We start from the raw sequence: 12294 nt of genomic DNA on the forward strand, positions 1-12294 counted from the left end.
AACACTGCACCCATTTCGCACCTTAAGTGACATCTTTTATGACGTTTCCATGTCACTTCCAGGTTCTGCCCTGTGCACGTGTGTGTGATCACACACAAATCTGTCACACCAAAAACGGGGGTTGTCTGTACTAATGCAGCTATCCAGCGGTTGAAAAGAGAATAAATTACACTTACATACCCCCCCCCCCGAAACTATGTGAGTAAATATATGCATGTTTAACTTTTTAAGCATAGGATGAAATGTGTCTTCTGTTTTAGTCCAGAAAAATACTCTGCCCCGTGCCACTGGTTAATACTTGTCAGTTGGCAGGCTGACTTATCTAGTAAAGGAAAACTGTGTACAATCAAACTCCCTCTCATAAACGGACCTCTCCCCTTTGAAGATGAATCCCCCCCCCCCCGATATCTTATTTTACTGTGCTATTTAAGAAGACAAAAAAAGTTATCTTTATTAAATACCTCCAAAAATGCCAGTATACTGTAATGTAATTGGGTAATGAATCAACTTGTCGATTCTAGTAACAGACTAATTGGATGAAGGCAGCCATGTAAGTCTGCGTACATAATGCTGTACCTATATCTGGATATATCCCAGCTACTTTGGGTGTTATGAAAGCATGAATGGTTTAACAGACAAGTTGCAACACAGAGCTATAATGAGCTTTTAAATCACCGATACTCACACATAAAAGGGGGCCTGATCATCAGCAGGTGTTGGAGAAGATCTAGAATGTGAAGCATACGACGCAGCATCTTTTTACAATGGTGTTAACAAATGTCAGTGACTTGTGCTGAATGCAAGATGCGCACACACGCCATTAAAAGTGTGCACTCCTATTCTCTCTCCTCTTCTCCCCTTTCCACCTCCATTCTATCCACACCTCCCAACAGAAAGCATCTGCTCTTTATTGGGAGTGTATAGCGGTGATTATTAACAAGCATGAAAAATGGAACCGCAATCAATCTTTTATTTCCTTGATCAGAGATTCATCTCCACACGTTCGGTGAAGGCAGGTGAATTCTGAATCAGCTCGGTAATTATCTGGCAGATGTTACAAGCAGCTGTTACGACTGCTGCTAAAAAGCAAAGCCCTAGATATTATTAGAGAAATTATTGTAAGGTGGAGGGAGAAGTGAGGCCACACATCTGCTTGTCTGCTTAGGAAAAAATGTACATGTTTGGATAGAGATAGATAGATAGATAGATAGATAGATAGATAGATAGATAGATGATAGATAGATAAGACAGGCATGCCCAGAGGAACTGAACTTTTGGTCTGCTTCTGACTGGATAGGATAGAAAGCTAAGGACCCTTATTAGGAAGCGAGTTGTGCTCACCTCAGTGTGTAAAGAGGATTTTTTTCCTATTCATAAACGGCCTACAACATGCATTTACCTTCCGCCATTGACTGGACTTAACCATCCAGGGGTCATTTACCTTTTACTACATACATGCAATTTAAGCAAATGACAATGACACCACTACAGTGGTACCTCGGGTTACATACACTTCAGGTTAAATATGCTTCAGGTTACAGACTCTGCTAACCCAGAAATAGTGCTTCAGGTTAAGAACTTTGCTTCAGGATGAGAACAGAAATTGTGCTCCGGTGGCGCAGCGGCAGCAGGAGGCCCCATTAGCTAAAGTGGTGCTTCAGGTTAAGAACAGTTTCAGGTTAAGAACGGACCTCCGGAACAAGTTAAGGACTTAACCCGAGGTACCACTGTAACAGATTCAGGAAATTATAGGTTACACCAGTTTGTTGTAAATGACCTGGGTTACCTGAAAGCATCTTGTCTCTGAACACCTAATATGCAGTAAAGATAATGCACCTGTTGCTGTTGTATTCAAAGAGTAAGCAGGCGGCAAACTATTTCAATTAACTGTATTTTATTTCTAGGCTTTAGATTTTTGTGCCTCTTTCAAGTAACAAGCTACCCTGACCTCTAAGTCTACATGTGTGAAATACAAATGTAGGTACAAGATAAACCGCTTTCCTGATATTTCTCAAAGATGTACTGAGAGTTATACTTTAAAACATTATTCTTCTGTCTTAATGCCATGTGTCATAGTTTCTGTAATTAGCCACTTTTTCACTACCGAGATTTTTCTCAAAGAAAAGAAACTTTGTCAAACAGAGAGTAAACTTCCCTTATAAAAATTCCAACATTTCCCCTAGTTTATCTTCCTGAGCAAAGGTCTTCAGTCGCAGGAGGTGTGCAATCCAAATTTTCTCCCCATCAAAGAGCAAGGAGCTGAGAGGCTCTTCTTGCACCAAGCATGAAGTCACACAGCACAATATAACGGGGCACAGCTCTCTCCACTCAGAAAGACATTGCATAACTTGGGTCCCATGGGAACATGATTGCATCTGCTAGAAGCTGGAGGAATCTGTTTCTGTGAAAAAGCGGGGGGGGGGGCTGGGACACTTGCTGCCTTGTGAGGGTGAAGGAAAACCAACAAGTGTACTAGTGAAAAAAGGAGCCCTTCTTGCCCAACAAAGGCAATCTGATGCTGATCTGATGCAATCTGATGCAAGAGAACATAAAATGTTTATGTCAAACCCACCTAACAGGTTGAATCTGAAGGGATCCCAGAGTGGGAGTAAAGGAAGAAATGTACCCCAGGGAGGACTGGCAGATTTAAATCAGACTTAAATCTTAAGGATGCTCATTAAAAGCTGTAAACTTGGATCAGAGCAGGCCATGCTGAGAATCACAATCTTGCATTTTCTTCCTGGACTCACACTGGCAATTTTGAGTTGTTTTCTAGCCCAGGCATCCCCAAACTCGGCCCTCCAGTTGTTTTGGGACTACAACTCCCATCATCCCTAGCTAACAGGACCAGTGGTCAGGGATGATGGGAATTGTAGTCCCAAAATATCTGGAGGGCCGAGTTTGGGGGTGCCTGTTCTAGCCATTTAAATCCTGAATTTGGAACATAACTTCAAGGTAAGTGTGGAATGTGATGCCCTTCAAGATTATTTTTAAAGATAATAAATAAATAAATACACCAGACATTGTTCTTGCACCAATTGACTCTACATACTTTATATCTGGTCCAACGAGGGAATGTCTCCGCAGCATAGCTCGTGCCTGTGCGTTGGTTAAATTAGTGGTAGGTTCCTCATTGACAGACAGAATGCAGTCCCCAACACCAATGCGCCCATCACGACTTATGGAGCCCCCATGGATAATACTGCGGACTATCATTCCAGAGCCATCTTTATTGGAACTTACTGTCATCCCTTAAAGAAGTAGTAGAAGAAAATAAAGAAAATACATTTGCAGCCAATAATACATGTAATATGGTAGCAAATTCCAGCCTATGAGAAGACCCCCAAAAACAGTCAACTTAAACCTTATACATAGGTGTTTTTGCCGATAGCAGATATGCAAACCACCATCTACAACCTCCCCACTCACCCACCCACTCAGAATAAAAAATAAAACCACATGTGAAATTTGCTAATATTATGATAAGGCAGTTTTTACAGAATCATTATGGAAAAAGATGCTGATATTTACATTTATACAAAGCTGCGAGCGTGACCATGACTTCTGTTTCTTGACAGCTGTCTAGCACAAACTGCATTCTGAACATCACACTGAAATATTGAGGAATGGCTATTTTTACAGTGTAATCATATTCAGAATGAAGTCCCTTTGATTTAAATGGTCCAGCTTCCAGGATTTATACACTATGCAAGGGCTTGAGAAGCTTCACTGGGGTTGTGCCCCAGTTGTGGAACACCCATCACCTCTCAGTTTGGAATCAGATCAAGGCATAGTTATTTACCATATTTTTCGCACCATAGGGCGCACCGGACCATAGGGCGCACCCAGTTTTTAGGGGGGGAAATCAAGGAAAAAAATATTTTCCCCCCCCCAGCCCCAAAGAGCAGCGTACAGGCTGCACACAACCTCTCCCTGCCCGAGGGGTTGCGCGCAGCTATGGAAGAAGGCAAGGCAGCGAGCGAGATCCGTCCTGCTCGCTGTTTTGGCTTCCCCTTTAGCCCCGTGCAGCCTCTCCTTGCCGGGAGAGGCTGTGTGGGGCTAAAGAAGCCATAGCCCCGTGCAGCCTCTCCTTGCGGAGGGGTTGCGCGCAGCTATGGAAGAAGGCAAGGCAGCCAGTGGGATGGATCCCGCTCGCTGTTTTGGCTTCCCCTTTAGCCCCGTGCTGCCTCTCCTTGCCGGAGGGGTTGCGCGCGGCTATGGCACAAGCCTGCATTCGCTCTATAGGATGCACACATTTCCCCTCAATTTTTGGAGAGGAAAAACTGCGTCCAATAGAGCGAAAAATACGGTACTCAAGCATTTGGAAACTGTTAAGCGCTCAGCTTGAGATTTTTATAGATGTTGCTCTATAGTTTTATAACTGATGCTAATTGCAATCTGACCCACTCTTGCATCTGTTTAATAGCTTTGTGGTTTTAGAATGAGTTTTATTGTTCCCCACAGGGAAATCTTGTAATGAAGGGCAGGATATAAATATTTTAAATAAACGGGATTTGCTTCCAAGTAACAGTATATATAGGACTGCAGTCTCAATGTACTGTTGTTCGTTCATCCTCTGAAGAAGATTAGACAGTCTTGTGAGGCTTTATTCAGTGTCATGATTGCAACAACTCTTAGCTGAAGTATTCGCTAAAAGATGCAAGCAAAAAATTCTATAAACTAATTCCAATAGCCCAATGTCAAACGCTTTGGAAAGATCTTGTTGGACCACGTTTGCCATAATTTCTCACAACTAGGGATGATGGGAGCTGAAAGCCAAAAACACCTTAAGGGCCATATGTTTCCCAGCTCACCACTAATTACTAGAATTACGTAGGTTGGTTTGATATTATTGACTCACATTAAACCTCATGCCATATCGTGAGCAAAACAATAAAAGGAATTCCACCCAATTAGCAAAACAAAACAAAACACCTGTGTTGAAATATCTTCCTACTCTCCTGAGAAAAACATATTCCTGGAGACAGCAGCATGACCTGAAAAGATAAAGATTGCCTACACAGCAGCCACACTCTCAATGGGTTTGTCTGTTGTTGTTTTTCATACCATTACACAGTTCTATTTGGGGAGCAAGTAGGAAGAATTACAACAACGGCAGAAAAGGTGATGCAGATACACTACCTAAACTTGAATTGCCCTTTGCAATAGTAATTGTCTTCTCAAACTTGTTTTTGTTTGTATTTAGGGTTGCAGAATACCTCCCAGCATGCGTTAAGCTGTTATTTTCCATCAAGAGTACATGATCCTGATAAGAAGAAAAACAGTGTCAGTTTATAGAGACAAGTAACTGGAGAGCCTTATTGGATTCCGTGTGATTTGCCAATTACAGATGGTTTCCAATCTGCTAGGCATTCACGTAATAAGAAAATGTGCAATTCCTAATTTGCTTACAGAACTCTTGTTTCCCTTCAAATTAATATGACTGCGCTAAAAGGATAAAAAAGAAGTAACGCGATGGTTTACTGCTAAAACATCAGCTTTTATGCAAGTTCCTTGGCAGCAAAGCAAGAAAATAAAGCAAACTATCTTCTTCAGTGCAAACAGCAGCAGCAGCAGCGTGCTGGAGAGGTAGGCAGGAGTATAAGCCTGATTTTATGCCAAAGTCTTCCTGCTCTGTCTAAGAACAAGCTCCTGCTGCGTGCTTGTGCTGCAAATCAGCCTGACCTAGAAGAACGAGAGAGAGAGAAACCCTTTGTATCCCTGCACCGTTTCACTTTGGAGCTCTCTGCAAACTTAGCCCTTACTTACTATCGCTCAGAACAGTTTTACAGAACGGATACTATGCTGACACAGTAGTAGCACAACCCTTTGAAACAGGCCTAGGCCATAAATTGATCACCAAAATTGCCATCTTTACAAAGCGTGTTCTCCCTAGCAGAGAGCACGTGTTGCGGTTGGGAACAGGCCACCCTCCAGTGACTAGGCAAATTTAGTTGAATCCCGACCATTTAAATGGTTAAACTGGGTTGCTGGGGTGTTTTGATTGTTGCCAATTCAGAGGAGGGGTCAGAGTCTATATATACAGGGGCCAGACGTTGGCACGGCCTCTTGGCCGTTTTGCATCGGATCACCCACCCTCCCTCCCTTGTTTAAGGGGGGTATTGAAGGATTGCTTGACCTTGCTATGCCTGTCATGGGGTCGTTCGCCTTGGTGCGAGGGCCTGGTAGGAATTTTGCCATCTGGCTGATTGGCTGGTGCCATTTGGTTTTTGCCTACTGCGTAGCAAATCGTCACAACTTGTAAGGTTGGCGGTTAGGCACTGGTTAAATTGGTGCTTGGAGGGGTAAGTGCCTACCCCTCCAAATGATGCGAATGGGAATTCCGTTAAAGGAAATCCAGGGGCTTGCCATTCTTTCGTCCTTGTCCCCGGAGTCGGACTTGGGCCGTGCAAGCCCCACAGGAACATGAGGGTGAGAAGTAATGGTCTGGTGCCCAGCTTTATTTCTCACCCAATACTTGTTTCCCACACTGGCTTCCGCTGGTATCCGGAAGGCCAGCTCTGTCCCTGAGGGCAAGGACAGATAGTCGGAACCAGTGCCTAAGCAACCACTCACATTTTTGTATTTGAATAAAGTTGTGGCCAAAATTATGCCAAAAACCTTAAACAAAAATTGATGTGTGAAGTGTGAATTATTGGGGGGCTACTGTGACTCAACACGCAACAAAGCCAGCCACTTCAGTTGTCCTTGGTGCTCCCTGAACAAGAGGAACCTGCACTGCTGGAAGGACACCTGGGAGGTATACATGTTGTAGGGGGAGCCTGTTATTCCACAGTTCATCCAGGCTATCAAGGCTGGCAGAGTTATTAAGGGAGTTCATAAGCACAGTAATATCCAGAAGGCTATCAGTTCTGTTTTGTGATATACTGGCTTTACTGCACAAACATACGCAATGAAACACTTACTTTCCCAGTAGCATCAGGGTTCAATCTAGAAGTTAAATTTGCATTGTGTGAGGCTTCAGCTGTCCAAGTTCCTGTGCTTTCATGTTCAGCTTGTTTCTTAGGAGAATGTGTTACTGGATCTTTTCTTGTGCTCCCAGCAGACTGTTCCACACATATATCAGCAGAAGATCTGCTCTCTGCTCCCCTTTGCATTAGATCCATGGTGTACAGGTTTTGGTCCGGTAAATGGTAACCAACTGAGGCATTTGAACTTTCTTTGCAAACAGCCTATTATTAAAAAAAAAAAAAAGATTTAAAAAGTTTATTTGACTTTTAGAGGTTTTCTTTTTGAATAACAGTTTGGTATGTTATTGTTTGAGAAGAGAAGACTCCCTGGAAAAGACCCTGATGTTGGGAAAGATGGAGGGCACAAGGAGAAGGGGACGACAGAGGACGAGATGGTTGGACAGTGTTCTCGAATCTACCAGCATGAATTTGACAAAACTCCGAGAGGTAGTGGAAGACAGGAGTTCCTGGCATGCTCTGGTCCATGGGGTCACAAAGAGTCGGACACGACTAAACAACTAAACAATAACAATGTTATTGTTCTGCCCATCTCTTGAAAGTGAATTCAGCAAAGACTAAATGTTTTTCCATCACCTCCTGGCAAATAGAAGGGGAAGAAATGGAGGCAGTGAGAGATTTTACTTTTTTGGGCTCCATGATCACTGCAGATGGTGACAGCAGTCACGACATTAAAAGACTCCTGCTTCTTGGGAGAAAAGCATGACAAACCTAGACAGCATCTTAAAAAGCAGAGACATCACCTTGCCAACAAAGGTCCGTATAGTATATGGTTTTTCCAGTAGTGATGTATGGAAGTGAGAGCTGGACCATAAAGAAGGCTGATCGCTGAAGAATTGATGCTTTTGAATTATGGTGCTGAAGGAGACTCTTGAGAGTCCCATGGACTGCAAGAAGATCAAACCTCTCCATTCTTGAGGAAATCAGCCCTGAGTGCTCACTGGAAGGACAGATCATGAAGCTGAGGCTCCAATACTTTGGCCACCTCATGAGAAGAGAAGACTCCCTGGAAAAGACCCTGATGTTGGGAAAGATTGAGGGCACAAGGAGAAGGGGACGACAGAGGACAGGTGTTCTCGAAGCTACCAACATGAGTTTGACCAAACTGCAGGAGGCAGTAGAAGACAGGAGTGCCTGGCATGCTCTGGTCCATGGGGTCATGAAGAGTTGGACATGACTAAACGACTAAACAACAACAACAAATGCTTTTCCAATTACCAAGATAGAACTAAAATCTCTGCTCATCTACTCAGAAGTTAAGTTCACACAGTTCCATGAGACCTACCCTCAAGTTAGTGTGCATAGAATTACAGCCCATCAGAGCAAAACCGACACATGTTTACTCAGAAGTATATCTCACTGTATTCAGTGGGGCTTGCTTCCAGGCAAGAGCACCCAAGGGTATTCAACCAGATTTTACTCCAAATAGACCTACAAATTCATAGACCTAACTTTGCCGTGGTCATTAATTTCAATGCATCAACTCTGAGTAAACCTAGTTGAATACCACCCTAAGGATACAACCTTACTATCCAGTTTCCTGGGAGTAAGCTCAGGGCAGCACATTTTTCAAGTAGACACGATACCAAACTGCACTGACAAACTCATAAGGAGCATGAGACATTTCAGGCGGCATCAGCATTCCAGAACAGCACCTACTGTTCTGACCCTGAACATGTATACAGCTAAAAATCTGGGGCAATATCCACTCTTCCACCTCCACTAGCGCAACAGACCTGTGCAAGCAGGACAGAGCTTTCCCTTCTCGCCTGCAGCCCTCCACACATTCTCAAAATCAGCTGGAGTTGGAGGACCCTCCAGAGAAGACGGGGGGGGGGAGGAGGAGAGGGGAAAGGAAACAGAAGAGGAAGCCACAGTCACGCCAAGGCTTAAATCGTCCCTGGCCATGCCCCCCAACCTGATTGGCCACCTGGCAACCTGATGTAGCCGGGGTCTCCCCTAGCATGACATGGGATGCCATACTGCCCTGACACTGAGAGGAATGGCTAGGTGGCTGGACCGCAACCCAGCCCCACCAAGAAATGGACCTGATCTGCCACTGCAAAAGAGTAATTTCACTGGGGCTGCTCTTGATACAACCCTACGACTCCGCTCCTAATGAAGCCTTATTTGAATGCACGTCTATCAATAAGGGAGTTAATGTCACGCTCGTTTCTTAACCCATCAGTGCTTTAATGTTCCTCTCAAACTACTGTATCTAAGATAAATTACCCCAAAAGCTTCATTCTGCAAGTATGAAGAAAGGCTCCAAAACATGTAAAATTTGAGATAACTCCCCCCCCTTCAGAATAATGACTGTACTGAAACTCCACTGTGTCTGTCATTTGGAGTTGCAACTGCCTGTATTCCAAACTTTAGATCTATGATTTCGAGGTCTGCATGTGTGGGCTTCCTGTGCTCTTCTAAGGATGAAAATGTTTTTTTTTAGGTGGATATTCCCTACTTCACATGTCCCTCTGCTTCTAGAAGGGTATTTTAATATTTTGTTGGAAGCCACCCAATGTGGCTGGGGAAACTCAGCCAGATGGGAGGGGTATAAATAATATTATTATTATTATTATTATTATTATTATTATTATTATTATTATTATTATTATTACCTCTCCCTGTATGAAGAGAGGTCGCTGGCTCAGTTGAAATGGTATATTGAATTGCTTTCTGTGTGGCTATTTTTATCTGGGCAAAGTGAAACATGAATTGCTACCAAGCTTTAATGTTAGCATTTTACTCTTGGGTTGCAGTCTTATAAGGACTTACCTGGGAGTAAGCCCCATTGAACTCAACAGGACTTACTTCTGAGAAGACATATATAGGATTGCATCTGGTAGATGTAAAAGAAGATACAGAGACAGAAAGAGAGTCTTTGGGAACACCAATGTGATGTCTTCTGTAAGACCAGATGTGTTGCAGAACGAGGATTTCCCAGCATGCTCTCTGTCTAATCCCTTTAAGTAACAATTACCAAGTTAAACAATGCAATCTGTCTCATTGGCACAGCAAAGGTACATTCTGTTGTGGATTAGGAAATTCCATTATGAGATAAACTCCGGCTGTCGGCCCCATGGCCAGTAAGACTGAAATACATTCCAGAAGGGATACAGCCAGCTGGTGAACCTCAGGTGTGAAAGATGAGCAACTCCTTTTTCAGGAATATACACTGCAAACCAACCAAGAAAATGGATCGACATCACCGGCGATGATGATGCCAGAACTACCATGAGTATTTAAAAAAACACAGGAAATTATTCAAGCTTAGGCGAAAAAAATTAACAGGTTGCCAAGAAATGGAAGAGGGGAAAATCTTAACACGGGGAAGAAAATGTAAAAGATGCCATCATGCTAAAGAACAGGATTGGGTATGGGATCAAAACATTTTTAAAATATCTTGTTCTTTATGGTTCAATTGAATGTCAACATGTTGATGCTATTTTGCTGTTGATTTAATTTTAGCCTAACTGCGACATCACATTTACTAAAGGGATATAGTAACTAACTGACTACGATTAAAGATACGGAGAAAATGAACAGTGTCTTATATGGTGGAAATGTTATTTTTTGAGCAATAATTCGTTACTCTACATTAACCTTTTTGAAAATATCCCACAGTATTATTAAAATTCATTGAAACCATTCTTCTTTTTTTAAGAAGCGAAACAAGAGCACCTCAAATCGATGTTGTCCTCCTCATATAGCACAAAATGCATTTGGTCTCCGAAAGTCTGAAAGGTGTTCAGTCAACACTACCTAAATGAAATTGCTCTTTAATCTAATAACAAACCTACAAGCAGATGGAACCAACCGGGGCAACATTAGTCATTGCTACATCCAATACAGAAGCCAAACGCAAACATCTTCACATTCAGTGGGGCTTCACAGCAATCAATAAAATGATACATATTTTTCTTTTTACCTTGGGAGTTGAAGATGGTAGTGAGAGGTTATACTTCAGGTCATCGGCACAGGCGCTGCCATGCAGAGCTGAAACTGAAGACTGGAATGTACCATCATTGTCTGGGGAATAGTGCGATTCGAAGGTGGATTCCTCCACTAGATCTGCCTCACTTGAATCCACCTAACAGCAAAGGCAATTTAATCAGTCCGGCTATCTGCTGCATTCATATCACATAAGCCCCAAACATTTGCATCTGTGGATGAATGCTTCTTAGCTACCATGCCTTGTTTTAGTTTTCTTTTTGATTTCCAACATACAAAATCTTTTGGACACACAATGAGCCCATTTCCATTTTCACCAATGTCTCCATATCCTCAAATTCAATGATACACCAGTGTTATCTGAGAATATTATTTAGATCTGAATTTGCAAGTACATCAAGTGATAAACAGATGATGTTTGATGCTGGGGCGGGGGGAATGATTTCCTATAATTTTCTACCTCTGGGGGAAAAAATCTCATATGCTGTCCCATTGTTGAATTTAAGAATGTGGTGAACTGCTTAAGTTTGTCTAAAAAGGTCCATTTTTAAAAAAATTAATTACCTTCATGATACAAAAGTTGCCTACCAAATCTCTCACTTTATTTGAAATAATAGGATACACACACACACACACACACACACACACACACACACACACATTGTCCAACTTCAAAGCTAGCACACTTTTCACTAATCTTTTAATGCCCAATAAAAACATATCCAGGATGTTACAAATCCTGCACTTATGTGATATCACAAGTGCATGCATTAAAACTTCCTACTGAAACTTAAAAGTGATTAGTTTGCTTGAACGATGGAAGTTACAGCCAACTAAGAATCCATCAAGCTTCTAAATAAACTGTGTGGCGACGATATAGCACGACCTGAAAAACAGCAGCAAAAACCTCGCTTCGTAATGCGGTATACACCTCCCCTTAACTCATTCTTGTCAATACCACTTGTTTTGTATAAGTGGTTGACCCCCCCATCTTGTGTTTCTACCCAGAAACAAATACCTGTGAGTCTACTAACTACTCCTACAGAAGAGCATAGGACAGCAGCCTTAATTTCCTTTTCCTGTATCGATGTACGACTCTTAAAACAGGATAATGTGCAAACGTGGAATTTATTTTTTGAAATCCAATCCGTGTTACTGTCTCGTTTTTAGTTTTTCCACATGTGGCTTCTCCATTTTGCTTTCCCCCCGTTAAATAAATCATGACACGGAATAATAGGTCATGTGTTGCTGTTTGCCTGAGGTTGTAGTTACCTAATTCTATGACCTGCTAAGGAACAGATTATTGTTATTATGTCCTGATATGTAAAACCAAAGAGGGTGTACTTTCTTT

General features: G+C 42.4%; 1 protein-coding gene across 16 annotated transcripts in view; it reads right to left on the reverse strand.

The window, feature by feature from the left end:
• The window catches only part of MPDZ (multiple PDZ domain crumbs cell polarity complex component), a 134246-nt gene that overhangs the window by 56238 nt on the left and 65714 nt on the right, over nt 1-12294 (reverse strand). For 14 of the 16 annotated variants that reach the window (XM_082204480.1, XM_082204483.1, XM_082204477.1 and 11 more), the window contains 5 exons: nt 10921-11082; nt 6927-7193; nt 5143-5266; nt 3053-3251; nt 686-727 (listed from right to left, as the gene is read on the reverse strand). In XM_082204480.1, coding sequence (XP_082060606.1) covers nt 686-727; nt 3053-3251; nt 5143-5266; nt 6927-7193; nt 10921-11082 — 794 coding nt within the window. The remainder of the gene's footprint in view (nt 1-685; nt 728-3052; nt 3252-5142; nt 5267-6926; nt 7194-10920; nt 11083-12294) is intronic. The other 2 variants (XM_082204475.1, XM_082204478.1) reach the window with 1 other exon arrangement.

The sequence above is a fragment of the Podarcis vaucheri genome (assembly GCF_965113315.1).
Source record: "Podarcis vaucheri genome assembly, chromosome: 17".
Taxonomy (NCBI): domain Eukaryota; kingdom Metazoa; phylum Chordata; class Lepidosauria; order Squamata; family Lacertidae; genus Podarcis; species Podarcis vaucheri.